General features: G+C 40.2%; 1 protein-coding gene across 1 annotated transcript; it reads left to right on the plus strand.

Moving 5' to 3' along the window:
- Positions 1 to 10,750: 10,750 nt before the first annotated feature.
- On the plus strand, positions 10,751 to 11,293 carry LOC107768397 (uncharacterized). The gene has a single exon (XM_016587523.1). The coding sequence runs from the start codon at positions 10,751 to 10,753 to the stop codon at positions 11,291 to 11,293; it is 543 nt and encodes a 180-aa protein (XP_016443009.1).
- Positions 11,294 to 20,102: the final 8,809 nt, after the last annotated feature.

Consider the following 20,102-nt stretch of genomic DNA (forward strand, 5'->3'; position numbering starts at 1 on the left):
TATATATCGCGTATATAACGCCATCTTGTCATGGGTCAACGTATATGTATAAATGCATAAGAAATATGTTAATAATATTTTCTCGGAATGTCATAAAAATAATATGCCTTAAGAAATACGTTAATAAGATTTTCTTGGAATGTCATAAAAATAATATGCTTGTCGGATAAATTTTATCAAATACGTATTTTTCTGAGACCCATGAACAGAAGATATAATAATAATTCACATCGGGAATCAAGAATATAGACACCCCTAATATTTCTATGAATAGAGTCATTTATGAAAATTGTGCATTTGCTCGTTTCGTATAGATCATGCCAAAAGGAAAGAAGGGATAGCCTTAACATACTTGGAGTATGGAAAAATCTGTATGATATTCTTGGAAAAGGTTGCACCGTACTTCTTTAGAACCGCAAAATTTCTCCATTGCTAAGACTCTAAACATTCTCGCTGGAATTTGTTGCAAGGAGAATTGCTAACGTTTACTTCTGGTTGTAAGGTCTTGGTATTGAGATTATTAGGAATGAGGTTTAGGATCTGATTGTAGTTATGGTTTTGTTTTGAAAGATCTTTGGAATTGAAGTGTTTTTGTAACACTTCACGTTGTTGACGTGTTTTGGTAACACATCATTTTGCCACCTATCAAGAATGACTAAGAGTCATCTCTTTATGAAGTGGCTTGCTGCCACGTGGGGGTGGGGGGATAATTTTAATCTTATCCCATAACCAATTAATTAATTAGGTAATATTCCGTTACCCGATAATCAATCAATTACCCGCATAATTAAGAATTACCTAAAATACTACTCTTTTTTAATATATTTTATACATCATACTATCATGGCTATATGGTACCTTGTATGGCACTAATCCATAAATATCGAGTATTATAGCTCGGACCGTATTTTATCCCAAATTGTCAAACTTCGAGGAATTCATTTTCTTCGATTCGCTTACCCTCTCTCCTTCATGAATATTTTCATCACTTGTTTGGAATAACATAATACTTATAATCCCAAAATAATCTCGTTCTGAGCTTACGTCGATTAACTTACGACGAAATATTAGCGTACAAAAAAAATACGGGATGTAACATCTCATTTACGAGCTCTCATCATTTTATTTATGGCGTGCTTTCATATACGAAAATGTGGGGTGTAACATCATTCCCCCCTTGGAACATTCGTCCTCGAATGTTGACTGATGCACTGATCATTTTCATAGACTATGTCTTCCAAATACTTTATTACTCTCCTTGCCATCTAGGCAACTGTTCTGTGAATAAATCCAATGGCCAGGGCATCCCCTCCCTTTAGGCCTCTTTCTCATACCACGACTTGTGGTCAGAATTCTTCCAATCTCGTAACTGTTTCTACCTTCTATCATGCATCATGTACGACTCTGACCTTGTAAATGCGCCGATGCGACTCTTTCCTTCGGCTTTTAGCCAATCTCTAGGTCTCACTTTGTGAACATATACAGAACTAAAGATGTCCCTCTGGGCATTTATAGGTATACTGAAGTCCTTCCCTCGGTACTTTGTCGAACTTACTACTATTGCTACATATTGTTTCATAGCCCCAGTTATCCATCCGTGTGACTTTACTGCATCTAGGTAGGTCATAATATACCATAACACTTACTTCGATTTATTGTTACTGAGGCTTGCTACCAAACTCCAGGTTATTCTCGTTGCTTATCCCATATGTATAAATCTAAGTCCTCTAATGCTTCCTCATTACTGTTCATCTTAAGAACGACGGTCTAATCTCATCTCGTACTTTGTGACTTTTGTCCATCCATTATTGATTCACCTCAATATTGATCTATAATATACCACCGATAGCCTGAAACTTCTTACGTAAAACCTTTCCACTAGGGCTTATGTTGCATCAAGGAATATTTGAAGTGATTTCTGTAATCGTATTTCATAGTATCTCGATATGATTCGCCTTATGGGGGTATTTTGATCTCGTGTCATTCGCGAAATCTTTTCTCCTTCTCCCATTTATTTTTCTTTCTTCAAATCATTATTCAGTCGAAGGCCCAACCGTTATCTTTTATCTGTCACAATTACACCTTCATTTCACTACCGGGGCATCATTCCATCTCTTCTAAATGCTACTAGTCTTAGACTCTTTTGAGTTTATTCAGGCTATACTGAGCCTTCTATAACTTAGAGAACCCATCGGCTCTCATGTTTTCATGAGCTTAATCCCGAGAACTGACCTATTCTTGTCACTTTCTTACTCGCCCTTTCTCATCCTTACTCCTGTCATAAAACCTTGTCGCTTTACTATACTTTAGCTTGCGACCTCTACGTATCTATTCATACTATTCATAACCTTCCTTCAACTTGCTTGCACCATTGATTCCCTTATGTTATTCTGGAACATTAAGCGAGACATCACATCGTCTCTAACTCTTCTTTACTCTCTTGACTAGATCTGTTGGTACTTAGAAACCATAGGCCAGAAGGTACGCCACTGATGACGCTGCTATCGTTCTTGGGCATTGAATACCAGTGCTTCTAGCCTTCTATCCTAAGCATGGACAATTCACGATCTTCTGCCTTTGAATATCTTGTACGTTATTCACCTTTACCTTACTTACCTTAAAATCTCGCATCGTATCTTCTATCTCTTTCATGACCTCCCTTCCACATAGGTATAATTCACGTCCATAACTTGAAGCTCTATTATAATACTTGCACCTCTGGTGCATATACAATCCGGTGGGAGTTTCGTACTGACTTCTTATGAGGCTGGTACTTTTCTAATCGGCTTTATCGTAGGGCCGTTATAGAATATGGTTGTTGTACTATCCCTATGGTACCTCTGATATTAAGAGTGATCCTGTAATGTTCTCAATCACGATTTCTATAATTTTCTGGGTCCAATAATCAGATTCTTGATTTACTTCGTTGATATAACTCTTTAATTTCCTCCTTCTTCTGATCAGCCTTTATGTAGGCTTAAGCTATCTCTTGATCTGTGACTCATGGTATTAGTTATTACGTTTAACCTTTCATGGGCGTTGAGGAATGTCCATGATACAATCCTTTAATTATACAATCCTTCATCTATGACCTGGGCTCAATTCTTTCTTTTAACTTGTACCGGAATCTTCTACGGATATATATGTTGCATGTATAAAACTTTCAAACTCTTAAGTGCATTCATAATGTAACTAACTCTGGATCATGAATCTAATAATTCTTTTTGTTCCATCTCAGCTTTCTTCAAACGTAAGCAATTACTTTTCCTGGTCTTTCTGCCCCCTTTTTGCATACATACTTAGCTTATCTTCGTGCCCATGCATATTGGAATTCCATACAACTCATATGATCTTGAATATCACTTCTGATTTTACTTCCCGTTCATTAGCCACAGTAGGTGCTATTTTCTTATGGAGTGCATGCAATGTTGTTGTGAAACTGTTGTTATAAGACCATTTCCTCCTTAGGTTACCCAGCTTAGGTTAAAGCTTCCTTCCTTACTTTCTCAGCCAGTCTTTCATTGTAGTATTTAGGGAGGATTTTCTGACTCTTGTAAAGCTGCGAGCTAATTACACCGAATACTTAATGTCCTTTCTCTCCTATAATTATCCATAGTTTACGCTCGTGTACTTGTAGGGTTGCTTTTGAACTTAAATTTTGTCTGTTTCCAGTGGCATCCTCTTTTATTTTCGTAACACTTATACGTCACCTTTAACTACCCCAACTTCTATCTGAATATTTCTCAAGGGTTCCGAGGTCATATCTACGAGACTGAATTCCCCATATTGGGTTTTACTATGTTTATCTTGCACGGTCTGCTACCTCGTCTGTAACCTCATGTTTAGCCATAACTAGGCTCTTCCTGAATCAATTACTAACTACTCGTTGGCCCATTATCATATCAATATTCCGCGTAATCTTTCTTGGGTCATTTCCTTTATCTTAACTTATGTCTTGCACGTGCTCCTTATCTATCAATAACATCTCAGGCAGGAACCCTTACTTCCTCTCCTTGACGTCGTGCTTGTATAATATTCTGGAATCGTAGCACATCTGTAGGATTTGAATAAGTGCAATCTCATCCCCTTTTCATTTTTGTCGCACGCTTCCTTTACCATTCCATAGTTACTAGAATTACTTAATTCCGACTTAATGCCACGTAACTCCATATTCCCCATTTAGGGGAGTACTAAGAGCTGAAGCCACGACGATCTACCTATAGATGTTTTACCTCTTCATCTTTGGCATCGTTTTACAACATCAATGACCCTTACTCGCCTTGCGGCAATCCTTCTGTACCAAGGATAACAAATTCCCTTACTCGCAATGGTGACACTTAGTGCAACTGGCACATACAATCCCTTAAGCTTAACTTTGCTCATATTGCTTGCTTTAGAGAAGCGTCTCCCTGAATGACCATATTATGAATTTCTCATGAATCGTCTTCTGTTGTCCATTCTATTATCGCCGGAATGGAAATCTAAAATTCTCGTGATGCTAACTATTATCAAGTCACTCAGTCCCTAATTCATGTTTAATTTATCTTGTTCACCAGCCCATACTGATTTCTATTATTTTGGGGTCTAACTTTTCCTTCCGGTAGTTGCGTTGGAGTCACAAATTTATTTTTTGAACTGAGGATATGACTTTATGGCCTATACTCTTTTGTTGCCTCAAGGCCTGTCACCTCTCGTATTTTTCTTCCCCTGACTATTGACTCTATAATACTGCAATTTTTGTTTTGATCTACCATTGTCATCTATGTTGACATCTTACCCATAATGCTTCATTAACTCTCTTCTTATTTCCCTGCTAACATCTCTGTCTATCACCTTATTCTGAAAACTTCAACAAGACATTCTCTTTCTTTTAGCTCCCCTTGCTCCATCTACTGGCTCTTTGGGTTGCCTAACATTCTCTCTCTACTAGGTACGGGAGCCATACTAAGATAATATTTATCCTTTCTAGGCTTCCAGTGCTTATATTTGTAGTACTCATATCTAGCTGTACTATTTTAGGGTGCACCATCGAGGTGTCTCACCAAGAGATCCATTACCATGTTTGCACTATCCTTCGGAAATGTCAACCAATTCAAATATTCCATCCACCCTTTTTGGGTCACTCTAACCCCAGTCGGACCTTGATATCCGTCCTTCTCTTATACTACTTCTATTAGCTTCCATATGGCATAAATGAGATGGGTGTGGCCAGTTGTATACCTCTGCTACTATTGAAGGTAACTCAAAATGCTTATATCTCCCGTCATGAATGGTAAATAATGATAGTCTTTATTAACTGGGCGCCTCGTACCCTTCTTCACCTTGCTTCATTTACTTGTTGAGACTTGTACTATCTTCTGAATTCTCATTGCCTTTCACCATAGGGGTGGATAGATATCCTTGCCTTAAGGCTCTTTATCAAGAGGCTTAAACGTTTTAGTACACACATGATCTACTGAAAACCTTACATTTTCTCATCATAGGCATTATGAAAAATCAAGTTCCTCTGACTCAACTCTTCCACAGCTATATCTCTTACCAACCGCCTTTCTGAATATAGGCATCGTTGTATTACGAATAGGATATAGTTTAGGAAATTGAGTTCTTACAACTGAGCTCTACCACACGATATAGAGTAAGAATAAAGAGTGACAATCATAAATGCCTTGTAGCCTCTTGCTTATAAGTGTGGTGCACAACACACCCATAAATAAGACTCTACTAGACACGGCTTGTAGACTACCTAGGACAGAACTGCTCTGATACCACTTTTGTCACGACCCAAACCGATGGGCCACGACGAGCACCCGGTGCCTTAATCAACCGAGTACTACCATAACATATCTTTCTTATTACTATCATCATATACACATGACATACGGGCCTAATAGGCCAACATCATCATTTATAAACTCAAAATATAGGCCGACAAGGCCGTACAATCTTTCACGTACACGACATATGTCTACAAGTCTCTAAGAGTACATAATTGTCATAAAGGTCGGGAAAGAGCCCCGCCATACCAAACCATACACATCTAAATCATACTGGCCAAACAAGCAACTTCGGAGCAAATGGAGTGCACCAATATCTTCTACTGAGCTGATCGTCTACTTGGAGGACTCTCGACCTGTCTATCGAGACCTGCGGGCATGAAACGCAGCGTCCCCAGGCAAAAGGGACGTCAATACAAATAATGTACTGAGTATGTAAGGAATAAAAATCAGTAAATAATAGACATGAGAGAAACATGGAGTAAAAGACTCGACATGTACATGTGCATATCTCTCTGAGTCATTTCATTTTTATAATGGCATGCATATGCGTATAAATATCATACCATGCATAGTATATGCGTTAATAGCATCATCAAGCCTCTGAGGGCATCCCATCATATCATTTTAGCCACTGTGGGCAAATCATCAATGTATACCATCTGATCAGGTGGTGGTGCATATATAACGCCATAATCTTTTCCCATATTCCATATACATATAATATACATATATACGCGTATATAACGCCATCTGGTCATGGGTCAATGTATATGTATAAATGCATGAAATGCATAAGAAATACGTTAATAATATTTTCTCGGAATGTCATAAAAATAATATGCCTTAAGAAATACGTTAATAAGATTTTCTCGGAATGTCATAAAAATAATATGCATGTCGGATAAATTTTATCAAATACGTATTTTTCTGAGACCCATGAACAGAAGATATAATAATAATTCACATCGGGCTATATACTGTTCAAAGCTCAATAATATTTTATCTTCTTGCTTATTAATATCGTTACTACTGCCTCCGGAAGCTTTGCTCCCAGAACCAGGATTTTTGTTGTCTTATCTCGATTTCAACGCTAATTATTACATTCTTATTTAATTTATTTATCATTTTGGGATCAAATCGATTTGCTTGGCTATAAACCATGTATAAATTCAACTGTACCATTTTACGAGTAAACAGTTTAGCGCCCACCGTGGGGCTTAGACAGTTGTGTAATTGAGTTGATCCTCGCATTTATTACTAATTCGTTTGATTCTTTGTTCTTAGAAAAAATCATAGAAAATGGTTGATAACGATGTCAATATCGCACACAATATTGAGGCCCAAGGAAATTAGCCTCAGCATGAAGATTCGATCAGTGATACTCGCAACGAAGGGGATGAGGCCATGCCAGTCCATGGCTGGAAATAGCCACGACATGTTCGAGAGGCAACTCCTGATGATGCTGAAGACGAGCACGTCGCTGAAACAGTAAGGATCTTGATGGAGCAACAAAAGGCTATTATGGGTCACCTCTCATGACAGGATCAGGTCATGATGGAGTTGAGGAAGGCGTTGTATGGTGCTTCTAACAACGCGAATGGATGAGGTCCAGTACCTCCCGGTGCTCCCGCAAACCAAGCAACGTAGAGGGTCGACAACAATACCCCGAGGGGCGAAGTCGGCTTTGACAGGGACGAGGGGAACGACATCGGATTCTGTAACAACAATGAGAATAATCCCTTTAAAACCGAACTCGTGCAGTTTATGAGGGAAATAAATGCCTAAATAGATCAAATTTCGGGCGCACCACCGGTATTGAAATAACCGGACTCAAAGAAATACACCCAGTTGCCGTTCAAACTAAGTGTGGTACCAAAATTGATCCCGAAGCGGTTCAAGATGACAGACGTGCCGAAGTATGATGGGACTTTGGATCCGTAGGAGCACATCACCACCTATACAATGGCGGTGAAAGGGAACAATTTAGCTCCGCACGAGATTGAGTCGGTCTTATTGAAAAAATTCGGGGAGCCCCTCATAAAGGGGGCCCTGTCATGGTATTCTCTCTTGCCCAATGTCACGACCCAAACCGATGGGCCGCGATGGAAATCCGGTGCCTTACTCAATAGAGCACCACCGTAACGTATCTTTCTTATTACTATCATCATATACACATGACATACAGGCCTAATAGGCCAATATCATCATTTATAAACTCAAAACATAGACCGATAAGGCCGTACAATCTTTCACGTACACAACATATGTCTACAAGCCTCTAAGAGTACATAACTATCATAAAGGTCGAGACAGAGCCCCGCCATTCCAAACCATACAATTCTAAATCATACTGACCAAACAAGCAACTCCGGAGCAAATGGAGTGCACCAATATCTTATGTTGAGCTGATCGCTTACCTAGAGGACTCTCGACCTGTCTATCGAGACCTGCGGGCATAAAACGCAGCGTCCCCAGGCAAAAGGAATGTCATTACAAATAATGTACCGAGTATGTAAGGAATGAAAATCAGTAAATAATAGACATGAGAGAAATATGGAGTAAAAGACTCGACATGTACGTGTGCATAGCTATGTGAGTCATTTCATTTTTATAATGTCATGCATATGCGTATAAATATCATACCATGCATAGGTATATGCATTCATAGCATCATCAAGCCTCTTAGGGCATCCCATCATATCATTTCAGCCACTGTGGGCAAATCATCAACGTATACCAGCTGATCAGGTGGTGGTGCGTATATAACGCCGTAACCTTTTTTCATATCCCATATACATATAATATATATATATATATATATATATATATATATATATATATATATATATATACGCGTATATAACGCCATCTTGTCATGGGTCAACGTATATGTATAAATGCATAAGAAATATGTTAATAATATTTTCTCGGAATGTCATAAAAATAATATGCCTTAAGAAATACGTTAATAAGATTTTCTCGGAATGTCATAAAAATAATATGCCTGTCGGATAAATTTTATCAAATACGTATTTTTTTTAGACCCATGAACAGAAGATATAATAATAATTAACATCGGGAATCAAGAATATAGACACCCCTAATATTTCTATGAATAGAGTCATTTATGGAAATTGTGCATTTGCTCGTTTCATATAGATCATGCCAAAAAGAAAGAAGGGATAGCCTTAACATACCTGGAGTATGGAAAACTCTATATGATATTCTTGAAAAAGGTTGCACCGTACTTCTTTAGAACCGCAAAATTTCTCCGTTGCTAAGACTCTAAACATTCTCGCTGGAATTTGTTGCAAGGAGAATTGCTAACGTTTACTTCTAGTTGTAAGGTCTTGGTATTGAGATTATTAGGAATGAGGTTTAGGATCTGATTGTAGTTATGGTTTTGTTTTGAAAGATCTTTGGAATTGAAGTGTTTTTGTAACACTTCACGTTGTTGACGTGTTTTGGTAACACATCATTTTGCCACCTATCAAGAATGACTAAGAGTCATCTCTTTATGAAGTGGCTTGCTGCCACGTAGGGGTGGGGGGATAATTTTAATCTTATCCCATAACCAATTAATTAATTAGGTAATATTTCGTTACTCGGTAATCAACCAATTACCCGCATAATTAAGAATTACCTAAAATACTACTCCTTTTTAATACACTTTATACATCATACTATCATGGCCATATGGTACCTTGTATGGCACTAATCCATAAATATCGGGTATTATAGCTCGGACCGTATTTTATCCTAAATTGTCAAACTTCGAGGAATTTTATTTTCTTTGATTCGCTTACCCTCTCTCCTTCATGAATATTCTCATCACTTATTTGGAATAACATAATACTTATAATCCCAAAATAATCTCGTTCCTGAGCTTACGTCGATTAACTTACGACGAAATATTAGCGTACAAAAAATAATACGGGATGTAACATCTCATTTCCGAGCTCTCATCAATTTATTTATGGCGTGCTTTCATATACGAAAATGTAGGGTGTAACACCTGAGTATTCAATAAATTCCTTCGAGATGCTCGCGGATTCTTTTATCAAGGCCCATGTCGGGCCCAGAAAGGTACATGCCCGTAATGCTGACATATTCAAGATTGCACAAGGAGAGTCTGAATTGCTATCAGAATTCGTGACCAGATTCCACAAAGAAAGGAGGATGCTACCAGTCGTACCAGATGAATGGACAGCTGAAGCATTTACTAAAGGGATGAATCCGAGAAGTTCCGATGTTTCCCAGAAATTGAAAGAAAGTCTGCTCGAGTTTTAGGCAACAACATGGGTGGATGTTCACAACTGGTAAGAGTCAAAGATAAGAATTGAGGACGATCAGTTCGCTTACCCGACATCAACCAAGGGTCGGGACCAGGAGAAGAACAAGAAGAAGTCAAAGGATAATTTTGACACAGATCGATGGTCTTCAAGAGGTCAGTTTTTGCCTTATGAAATGGCCGAAGGATGCGGCAGAAGTTTTTGGTCGATGGATAGATTCACTACCGATAGGAGAGCTGATCGTGGCAGGAATAACAGATCATTGCTGGACAAGGAGATATCGGGGTTCCGAGATTCCTCCTGCCCCAGGCTATCCGAATAGAACTTCAACGTCAGCATAGTAGAGGTAGTGTTGGCCATGAGGAACATTAAGTAAGCATGATTCCTGAAGCCAATGAGATCTGATCCCAGTCAGAGGGATCCTAATTTGTGGTGCAAATACCATGGGACCAATGGCCATCGGACACGAGACTGCCGACATTTGCGCGAAGAGGTGGTGACGTATCTGAAAAACGGCCATCTCAAAGAGTTCTTAAGTGATTGGGATTAAAACAACTACGGCCGCAATCATGATAATGCAGAATCCTCAAAAGCGGGAGAAGACCCTCCTCGTTTGACGATCAACATGAATTTTGGGGGGGGGGGACGAGATTAATGGTGACATTTTTGGCGGCAAAAAAAATGAAGGTATCAGTAACCCCCAGTAAGAAACTTCGGGAAGTCACTGAGGACGACATTACTTTCACGGAGAAAGACGCAGATGGACTAATGCTGCCGTACAATGATGCCTTGGCAATCTCTCTTAATGTTGTAGATTTTAAAATTAAACGCGTTTTGGTAGACCTAGGAAGTTCGGCCAATATTATCCAGTGGAGAGTGCTGGAGCAAGCCAAGCTGACCGAAAGTATCATTTCATCTACAAAACTCTTCGCTGGATTCAATTTGGCAAGCGTGACAACCCAAGGAGAGATCCTGCTGCCCACAAATGCCGATGGGGTAATGAAGACGACCCTTTTCGAGGTAGTAGATGGCGATATGGGCTACAATATTATCCTGGGAAGACCATGGTTACCCGAAATGAAGGTTGTGCCATCAACATATCATCAATTACTGAAGTTCCCAACCTTCGAGGGAGTTAAACAAATAAGAGGATACCAACCGGCATCGAGGGAGATGGATGTAATCTCAGTTTGCAGTAGCAAAGAGAAGGAGCATGCGGCATAGCAATTACAGGAACCGACGTTTGTTCCCGAGCCGAGCGAAGTCAACCAGAGGGATAAGTCATTGGAATCCTATCAGATACCAAGATATTTTCAGGTACCAGAAGAAACGGACGCAACAAAGCCCACGACGGAAGAACTTGAACAAGTTGCGTTGTTCGAAAAGTTCTTGTAGAGGAAGTTCCACTTGGGGAAAAGACTAAACCCCGAGCTCAGGTCAGGATTTATAGAATTTCTTAAATTTAACATTGACTATTTTGCGTGGTCGCATGCGGATATGACAGATATTCCGTCAGAAGTTGCCATGCACAAACTAAGCCTAGATACTAACATCCCTCCGGTGAGGCAGAAAAAACATCATATTGCCGAGGTCATAAACAAATTCATCAAAGAAGAGGTAACCCATTTGCTTGATATCGGTTCAATTTGAGAGGTAAAGTGTCATGAATGGCTAGCTAATGTAGAAGTAGTTCCAAAGAACAATAATAAATTTCGCATGTGCATAGACTATAAGGATCTAAATAAGGCGTGCCCCAAAGACTCATTTCCATTGCCAAACATTGATCAAATGATCAATGCGATGGCCGAGCATGAGTTAATGAGTTTCCTCGATACTTAATCCTGGTATAACCAAATCAAGATGAACCCAAAGGATCAGAAAAAAACTTTGTTCATAACGAACTTCGGCACATATTGTTATAATGTGATGCCTTTCGGGCTAAAGAGCGCTGGAGCCAGTTATCATCGGCTCATAAACAAAATGTTCGAGAAACAAATAGGGAAATCCATGGAAGTTTACATAGATGATATGCTAGTTAAGTCTTTGAACACATGCAATCATTTTAAACACCTACAAGAAATCTTTGACATCCTAAGGAAGCACAACATGAAGCTTAACCCCGAGAAGTGTGCATTCAGAGTCAGCTCTGGTAAGTTCTTGGATTCTTAGTGTCGCAGAGGGGGATCAAAGTTAACCCCGATAAAATTAAAGCCATCAAAGACATCTCTAACCAACTATCAAGTGTGGAAGAGGTTCAAAGGTTGACCGGAAGACTGGCCGCTTTAAGTAGATTTATTTCCCGGTCTTCAAAAAAATGCCATCACTTCTTTTCACTCCTCAAAAAGAAGAACAAATTCGAATGGACTCTAGAATGCCGACAGGCTCTAAAGGATTTAAAAAGGTATTTATCGAGTCCTTCATTACTATCAAAATCGGAGGAAGGTGAACATCTGCTGATTTACTTAGCAGTCTCGGAGGTAACGGTAAGTGACGTTTTAGTCTGTGAGGATGAAGATACGTAATCTCCTATCTATTATGTTAGTAAAATTTTAATGGGAGCAGAAAATCGCTACCCGCATTTGAAAAAATTGGCCATAACTCTCATGTTCGTCGTTCGGAAGCTTAGGCCTTATTTCCAATGTCATCCGATAGCCGTGGTGATAACATTTCCCCTGTGGAATATCCTTCATAAACCTGAACCTTCAGGTTGGCTGGCCAAATGGACAGTCGAAATGAGTGAATTTGACATAGAGTATAAACCTAGGACCGCAATTAAGTCACAACTTTTGGTCGACTTTTTGGCCGATTTCAGTCCGGGACTGTTACCTTTGGCTTCCAAAGAAGCAGTGTTGGTGTCAAAATGACATCAGGAGTTTGGACTTTGTTCACGGACGGAGCTTCCAATATGAAAAGGTCCGGGCTCGGCGTATTGCTAATCACGCCTTCGGGGGAAACCCTAAGTCAGGCCTTAAGAATTGTTCCTCTGACTAACAATGAAGCATAGTATGAAGCTTTGATTGTAGGACTCGAGCTAGCCCGAATATTGGACTCTGAGGTCATAAAAATCAAATACGATTCCAATTAGTAGTAAATCAGGTTTACGAGATCTTCGAAGTCAAAGAGGAACGCATGCAACAATATGTAGCGAAAGTCAAGACTCTGCTCGCGCGGTTCAGGGAATGGTCAATTACTCACATCCCGAGGGAAGAAAATGCTGAGGCGGATGCACTAGCCAATCTGGGATCGTCCACCAAAATGAAGAGATCATAGTCCGGTACGGTCGTGCAACTTATGTATTCCGTATTGGACGTAGATGGCTATTTATGAAGTAAATGCGACCAATTTGGTCTGGGACTGGAGAAATGAGATCATTAACTATCTCGAGCACGGAAAACTACCCGAATATCCAAAGGCATCCCGGGCACTGCGCACTAAAGCAGTTGGTTACTGCTTCAGGGAGGCCAATTGTATAGAAAGTCTTTCCAAGGCCCGTTGGCCCGATGTTTAGGAGCTTCCGAAGCTAATTATGTCATGAGAGAAGTCCACGAAGGGATTTGTAGAAACCCCTCAAGCGTGGGTTCCTTAGTGTTAAAGCTCATTAGGGCAGGATATTAATGGACCTGGATGGAACAAGACGCCAAAGCTTATGTTCAGAATTTTAATAAATGCCAACGCCACACATAGTTGGTACATCAATTAGCAGAGCTACTGAACTCGGTTTTGTCGCCCTGGCCATTCATGAAGTATGGAATGGATATAGTCAGTCCGCTGCCGTTGGCCCCCGGTAAGGTAAGATTTCTTTTGATTCTAACTAACTATTTTTCTAAGTGGGTTGAAGCAGGTCCTTACCAGAAAATCGGTGAGCGCGAATTGGTAGATTTCTTGTGAGAGAATATAATTTGCAGATTCAGGATATTAAAAGAGATAGCCTATGACAACATGCCATAATTTATAGGCGCAAAGGTCACAAAATTCCTTGAAGACTTGAAAATCAAAAGGATCACATCATCACCCTATCACCCGAGCGCAAACGGTCAAGCATATCAACAAACAAGGTGATTATCCAAAATCTCAAAAAGAGATTGGAAGCAGCCAAAGGCAAATGGCCCGAAGAGCTACCAGGAGTATTATGGGCATATCGAACAATATCCAAATCAAGCACGGGGGAGAATCCTTTCACTCTTGTATACGGAGCAGAAGCCTTGATCTTGGTGGAAGTAGAGGAACCTACCTTGAGATATTTCTGGGCAGACGAAGAAACAAACAACGAAGCATTGTTGGTCAAATTGGAGCTGCTCGACGAACGCAAGGACTTGGCGCATATAAGGATGGCATCCTAAAAATAGAGAATGGCAAGATATTATAATTGAAGAGACAACCTCCATTATTTCAAAGTAGGAGACTTGGCTTTAAGGAAAGTAACTCGGAACACCCAGGAGCTCAACGCAGAAAAGCTAGGTCCGACGTGGGGAGGCCCCTACCGGGTTTCAACTATCACCTGGAAAGGGTTATACAAATTGGAAAATCGAGATGGAGTAAAATTGCCAAGCAACTGGAAAATGCCACACCTCGAAAGGTACTGTTGTTGACGAGCGTCGCCTCTACTGAAAGTATATGATGCACTCTTTTTCCCTTCGTCCAGTTTTTGTCCCGATTGGATTTTTTTGGCAAGGTTTTTAATGAGGCAGCAACGGAAAGCATACTACGAAGGAAGCTTCGTTAGCAGAAATAAGACCTTTAAATGACAAGGCATGCAGGCAACGATCCACTACGGAGTAGTTAGATAGTCTTTTGCTCGGTGGCAAAGTTCCTACGGGAAGTAAAGTTAGCTATCGGGCAAAGGATTACCCGACCGTTCACAAGTGCAAGACACTAGGGGATTGTTAGATAATCTTTGGCTCTACAGCGAAGTTCCTAAGGCGAAGTGAAGCTTGCTATCGAACTAAAGATTATCCAACCATTCATTAGTGGAATCTTCAAAGGAGCAAGACTTCTAGTGTTCAAATTCGCATTATTCGCATTCGAACACTTGGGAAATGATATGAGAATATGGCAATGACTGCAACATCGACCGAGACTACGAAATCCGGGAACAAAGTTTTATCATCGGGACCGGAGACTACACGACCAACCCAGTAAAAACACATTGTACAAGTTAGCCATAGTAATGACAATTTCTTTTTAGCACAATGAATGCTTATGTACTTTTGAAAATGGAAGGAATAATGTAAAGTTCTTTTATTTTTATCTTGTTTCTTGTCCTATCGGTGAATTAATTTTATCATTTGAAAGTTAAACAAGTACTTTAAATGCAAGTGATGTAATGAACAGAAGACGCCCTCTTCTAGATCATCGTAAACATAATAGGGCCCTCTCTTATGAAACCCTTACAGTAAAGAGTTGATTTCGGAAGAACTTATGCCCTCCAAATGCTATCGGGAAAAAATACACCTGAAGCCTTGCATAACTCGACGCAAAAAAGTAAAACATGCACAATACTTAAATGCAAAGTACGCAAAGAGAAATACTTGCACAATACTTAAACGAAAAAGTACTTCTATATACAACAAACGTTCCAAGCAACACAAGTACAAAAGTATGGAAAAGAAAAGCAAATTCATGAAAAGAAAACAAAAAGCTAAGCTACTGCATCCCCAAAATTTGGAGGGAGAGAAGCATTTGTACCCCAGGAGAAGTAGTCGGATCCGCCGCTGGCTCAAGATCTTGGCCTTCACCATCATCCCATTTAGTTGTTTTTCAGTTCTCGAGAACTCGAAACCGGAACCAAAATAGTCAGTAACATCAGGTTAGACCGGGAGAACTCTTCGGGCAGTTGACTCCAGCTCACGGGCCTTGGTGATCTCGGCATTAAAATCAATGACACCTATTTTGGCCTCTTCCAAGGTTTTTCTCCTCATGCTATACATAGAGTACATTTTTTCAACAATGAGGGAAGATGCTCGGCGCTGAAGCTCTTCCTTAAGCTGTTCAAACTCAGTTGAAAGGTTATTCCTCTGAGACCTAATGGCTTGAAGGCTGACATCGAGGTCACAGATAGTGGAGTTAAAAACTTTATTATGCTCTATAACTCTCTTATGCCGCTCTTCCAACCGACCGTACTTCTCCTCAACAGCAGAAACTTCTTCAGCTTTGGAGTTCAAGGCTGCCTCCAAATTATTCAATCTTTCAGTAGAGGCAGCCTCATGATCGGATGTAGCAAGAACGACATTCTGGACCTCAAACCACTTTGCCTTAGCTTCTTCAAATTTTACCCTTAACAGGGCGGCCTCTTGGCCGAGGGTCACTACATCTTGCTCGCTTTGTTGTAACAGAGCCTCCAACTCAACGGCCTCAGCAACTTGCGCTTCCACTTTCGGGAGGCGAGCATCAATTTGATTCCCGCTCGGCCAACAATTGATCCTGCTCGTAGGTGAGTTTCTTCTTGTCAAGGATCAACTTCTGAAGGACCTCAGAAACAAAGAAGTTAGCCTGAAAAATAGAAGTACAAACTAAAAATCCTGCTAGAACAAAGATGAAAGAAACAATAGAGGAAACAAAGATTATACCGCCGTTGCGTTATGCATGGCATTGTTCACCATACACTCTATCGAGAGAGATTGTGTTTTATTCCTATACTTTTCTGAAGCTAGAGGCTTCAGATAATTAGTAAGTTCCACCTGCTAGGACATCATATGACATTCAGTAGAAATCGAGAGGGAAACACTCCTCCTCCTCCGAGGATGTCACGACCCAATTTCCCTACAGGCTGTGATGGCGCCCAACGTCGCCGCTAGGCAAGCCAACGATGTACTAACCATGTGTGTATTCTTTAATATTTTAGAAATAGTTGATTTTTAATTATTAAGTAAGTAAGAGGTGAGAAATTTAGTAAAATGAGGTGTAAACAATTATAAGAACAAATATGGTGTAGTGAAGTAAATACTCAAAGTCATCAAGTGTTTACTAGTGAAATTTCAAGACCTAGTGTCACAAGTGTATGAGCTACTAGTAGAATATACAAAACACTAAGCTACTGTCTGAAATAAAGTAGACAGAAAGTAAGTACAAAAGAAAGACTTCGGGTGCTGCAGAACGTTCTTGGGAAGCAGCTCACCGTTAAGTCTTGGAGTATCAGGAGTGCGTGCCGGGAAAACCACCAGATGCACCTGCATCAGAACCTGCACGGTTAGTACAAAAGTGTAGGGTGAGTACATAAATAACATGTACCCAGTAAGTATCAAGTCTAATCTCGAAGAAGTAGTGACGAAGGGTCGATATCAACACTTACTATGGGCTAACAATAAAGAAATACAGAAGTTCTAAATAAGCATGGGTTATGTAAATAATAATAATAACTCAATAACAAACAGGAAAATAAATAATCCTTTTAAAAATGATACATCCCAAATCAATTTCTCCCTTATATAATTTTAACCTCTCAAGCCATTAAAAACATATCAAATATAATCAAACTCTGAGTATTATCATGCACGATTATGTCGAGGTCGCACGACCCGATCCAGAATAACATATACACTACCGAGGGTCGTGTGGCATGACCTATAGATGCATCTATATACTGCCGAGGCGTTCGGCCTGCTCCACAAGAAGAGATGATACTTTATGACCGTCCGATTTAAAAGTTATTACAAGGTTAATACGCAAAGAAGCACAATTTCTATTAACGGTCAAGTAACCCGCCAAAACTCAAGTAAGTAAAATTCGGCCTTTTACAATTCCTTTATCAAGTTCCAATATAATTTAGGCTTTTTAATTAACAAGTATGGTGCAAAAATTACAAGTATTTCATGATTCAGGTCCTAAACTACCCAGACATAAGCATAATTAGTAGCTACATACAGACTCTCGTCACCTCGTGCGTACGTAGCCCCCACAATTAGAAGCAAATAGCAATTTAGATCACCTATGGGGTAAATTCCCTCTTACAAGGTTAGGTAAGAGACTTACCTTGTCTCAAAGATCGCTTTGCGACCTCAAATTCACTCTAAAGCCTCAACTCGGTGTTGAAAAATCCGAAACTAGTCAAATGTTGTATAAATTAATCAATACATGTTCAAAAGTTCATAATTTAACTATTAAAGTAATTACCCAACCCAAATTGAAAGATTCCTAAAATTCACTCCCCGGGCCCACTTGCCCGGATTTCAAAAATTTTCAAAGATAAATATTACCCATAACCTCATGAACTCAAATATATAATTTTCACTCAAACTCACAACCATTTTCGTGGTTAAATCCCATTTTTATCAAAATCTAGGTTTTTCAACTAAACCCATAATTTCTACAATGTTATATGTTAAAATCTACCCATAATCTATGTATTTAACTTACATTAGATAGAAATTACTTACCTCCAATAGCTAGGTAAAAACCCTCTCTAAGAAGCTCTAAAATCGCCCAAGAAGTGAGAGAAATAGGTTAGAAATGGCTTAAGTCCCATATTAAATGAAGCCTTCTGCCTCCAGGACTTCCGCATCTACGGTCACAGGGCCGCAACTGCGGCACTGCTTATGCGAAACAAGGCCCTCTTCTACGGAAATGCCTAGGCTGGCTGGCTTCGCTTCTGTGGTCCCGTTTCTGCGGATGGTGAAGCGTATCTACAGCCCCCTCGCACCTGCAGGCTACTCATCGCAGAAGCGAGGCCGCTTCTTCGCGTGTTTCTCCACTTATGCAGACCACTGGCCAAATGCCCAAAGCTACTTCTGCGGCCAAGAGCTCGCATCTACGGGCTTGCACCTGCGGCCAAAAGCTCCCAGATACGGTCACACCAGAACTGGTGCACCAATGGCCCTTTTGTGCTCTAAATCGATCTGTGCATCGTCCGGATTGCACCTGAGCCTCTCGAGGCCTCGTCCAAACATACCAATAAGTTTGTAAACACGAGACGAACTTGCTTGAACCCTCGGAATGTGGAAAACAATATTAAAACTAATAATTGCAACCCAAAACCAATAGGATCAACTTATGAACTTCAAATTCTTCCAACTTACTCCGAATGCGCCGATTCATACTTAAACTACTCAGAATGACACCAAATTTTGCGTGCAAGTCTTAAATCACCATACACAATTGTTCCTAGGCTCATAATCCCAAACGGACCTCGATAACACCAAAACCTACTCCAAACCAAATTTAAAGAACATTAAAACCTTCAATGCGCCAACTTCCAATATTAAGCGCCGAAACGCTCCTGGGTCAGCCAAAACCCGACCCGAACATACGCCCAAGTCCAAAATCATCATACAAACCTATTAGAACTGTCAAATCCCAGTTCCGAGGTCGTTTACTAAAAATGACGACCAAAGTCAAACTTAGCCTTTTAAAGCTAAACTAAGGAACCAAGTGTTCTGATTTCAACCTGAACCCGTCCAAATCCCAAACTAACCATCCCCGCGAGTCATAGAATAGTAAAAGCATATACGGGGTATCTTATTCAGGGGAACATGTATCTAGAAATCAAAACGACCGATCAGGTCGTTACAAGGGATCTTAGGTGGGGGCAAGATAATCATGCCCCAAATTTTGATGAACTGGTGACTGGGGAAGAGGTACATATTCCTCTCGGATGACTGCGGCCGGTGGAGATGATGTAGTAGTTGCTGGTGGCTAAGGCAAAGTTAGCAAAAAAGGAGATGAAGTTGATGGCATTGTAAGTTGAGAAGCAGCTGCGGCAAAAGCAATGCTATTTGTTGGTTTCTCATCAACCGAAGATAGAAGAGACCTAGTACCCAGCCTCACGGTACCGGGAAAAGCAACTGGGACTCGGAAACGAGAGTTAGCATCTTCAACTACATCATATTCCCCTAGAGCACCGGGACGTCATCCTCGATTGGCGTAACTAGCTCAACAGATTAAGCATTCTGTCTAAGATGATGAAGGTCATCGTCTTCTATGTAGAGAAGCCCTCTCATCACTGGCTCTCCATTATCATCGATCACCACAGTGTTTATGGCTGGCTCGGGCGAGGTGCTCTTCGCCTTTTTATTTTTGCCCTCGGCCATGGAGTAACGTC

Source organism: Nicotiana tabacum, chromosome 22, assembly GCF_000715075.1.
Source record: "Nicotiana tabacum cultivar K326 chromosome 22, ASM71507v2, whole genome shotgun sequence".
Taxonomy (NCBI): domain Eukaryota; kingdom Viridiplantae; phylum Streptophyta; class Magnoliopsida; order Solanales; family Solanaceae; genus Nicotiana; species Nicotiana tabacum.

What these genes read in the sequence shown, in the direction of transcription:
- LOC107768397 (XM_016587523.1), top strand. Translation starts at nt 10,751, where the DNA reads ATGAAGGTATCAGTAACCCCCAGTAAGAAACTTCGGGAAGTCACTGAG.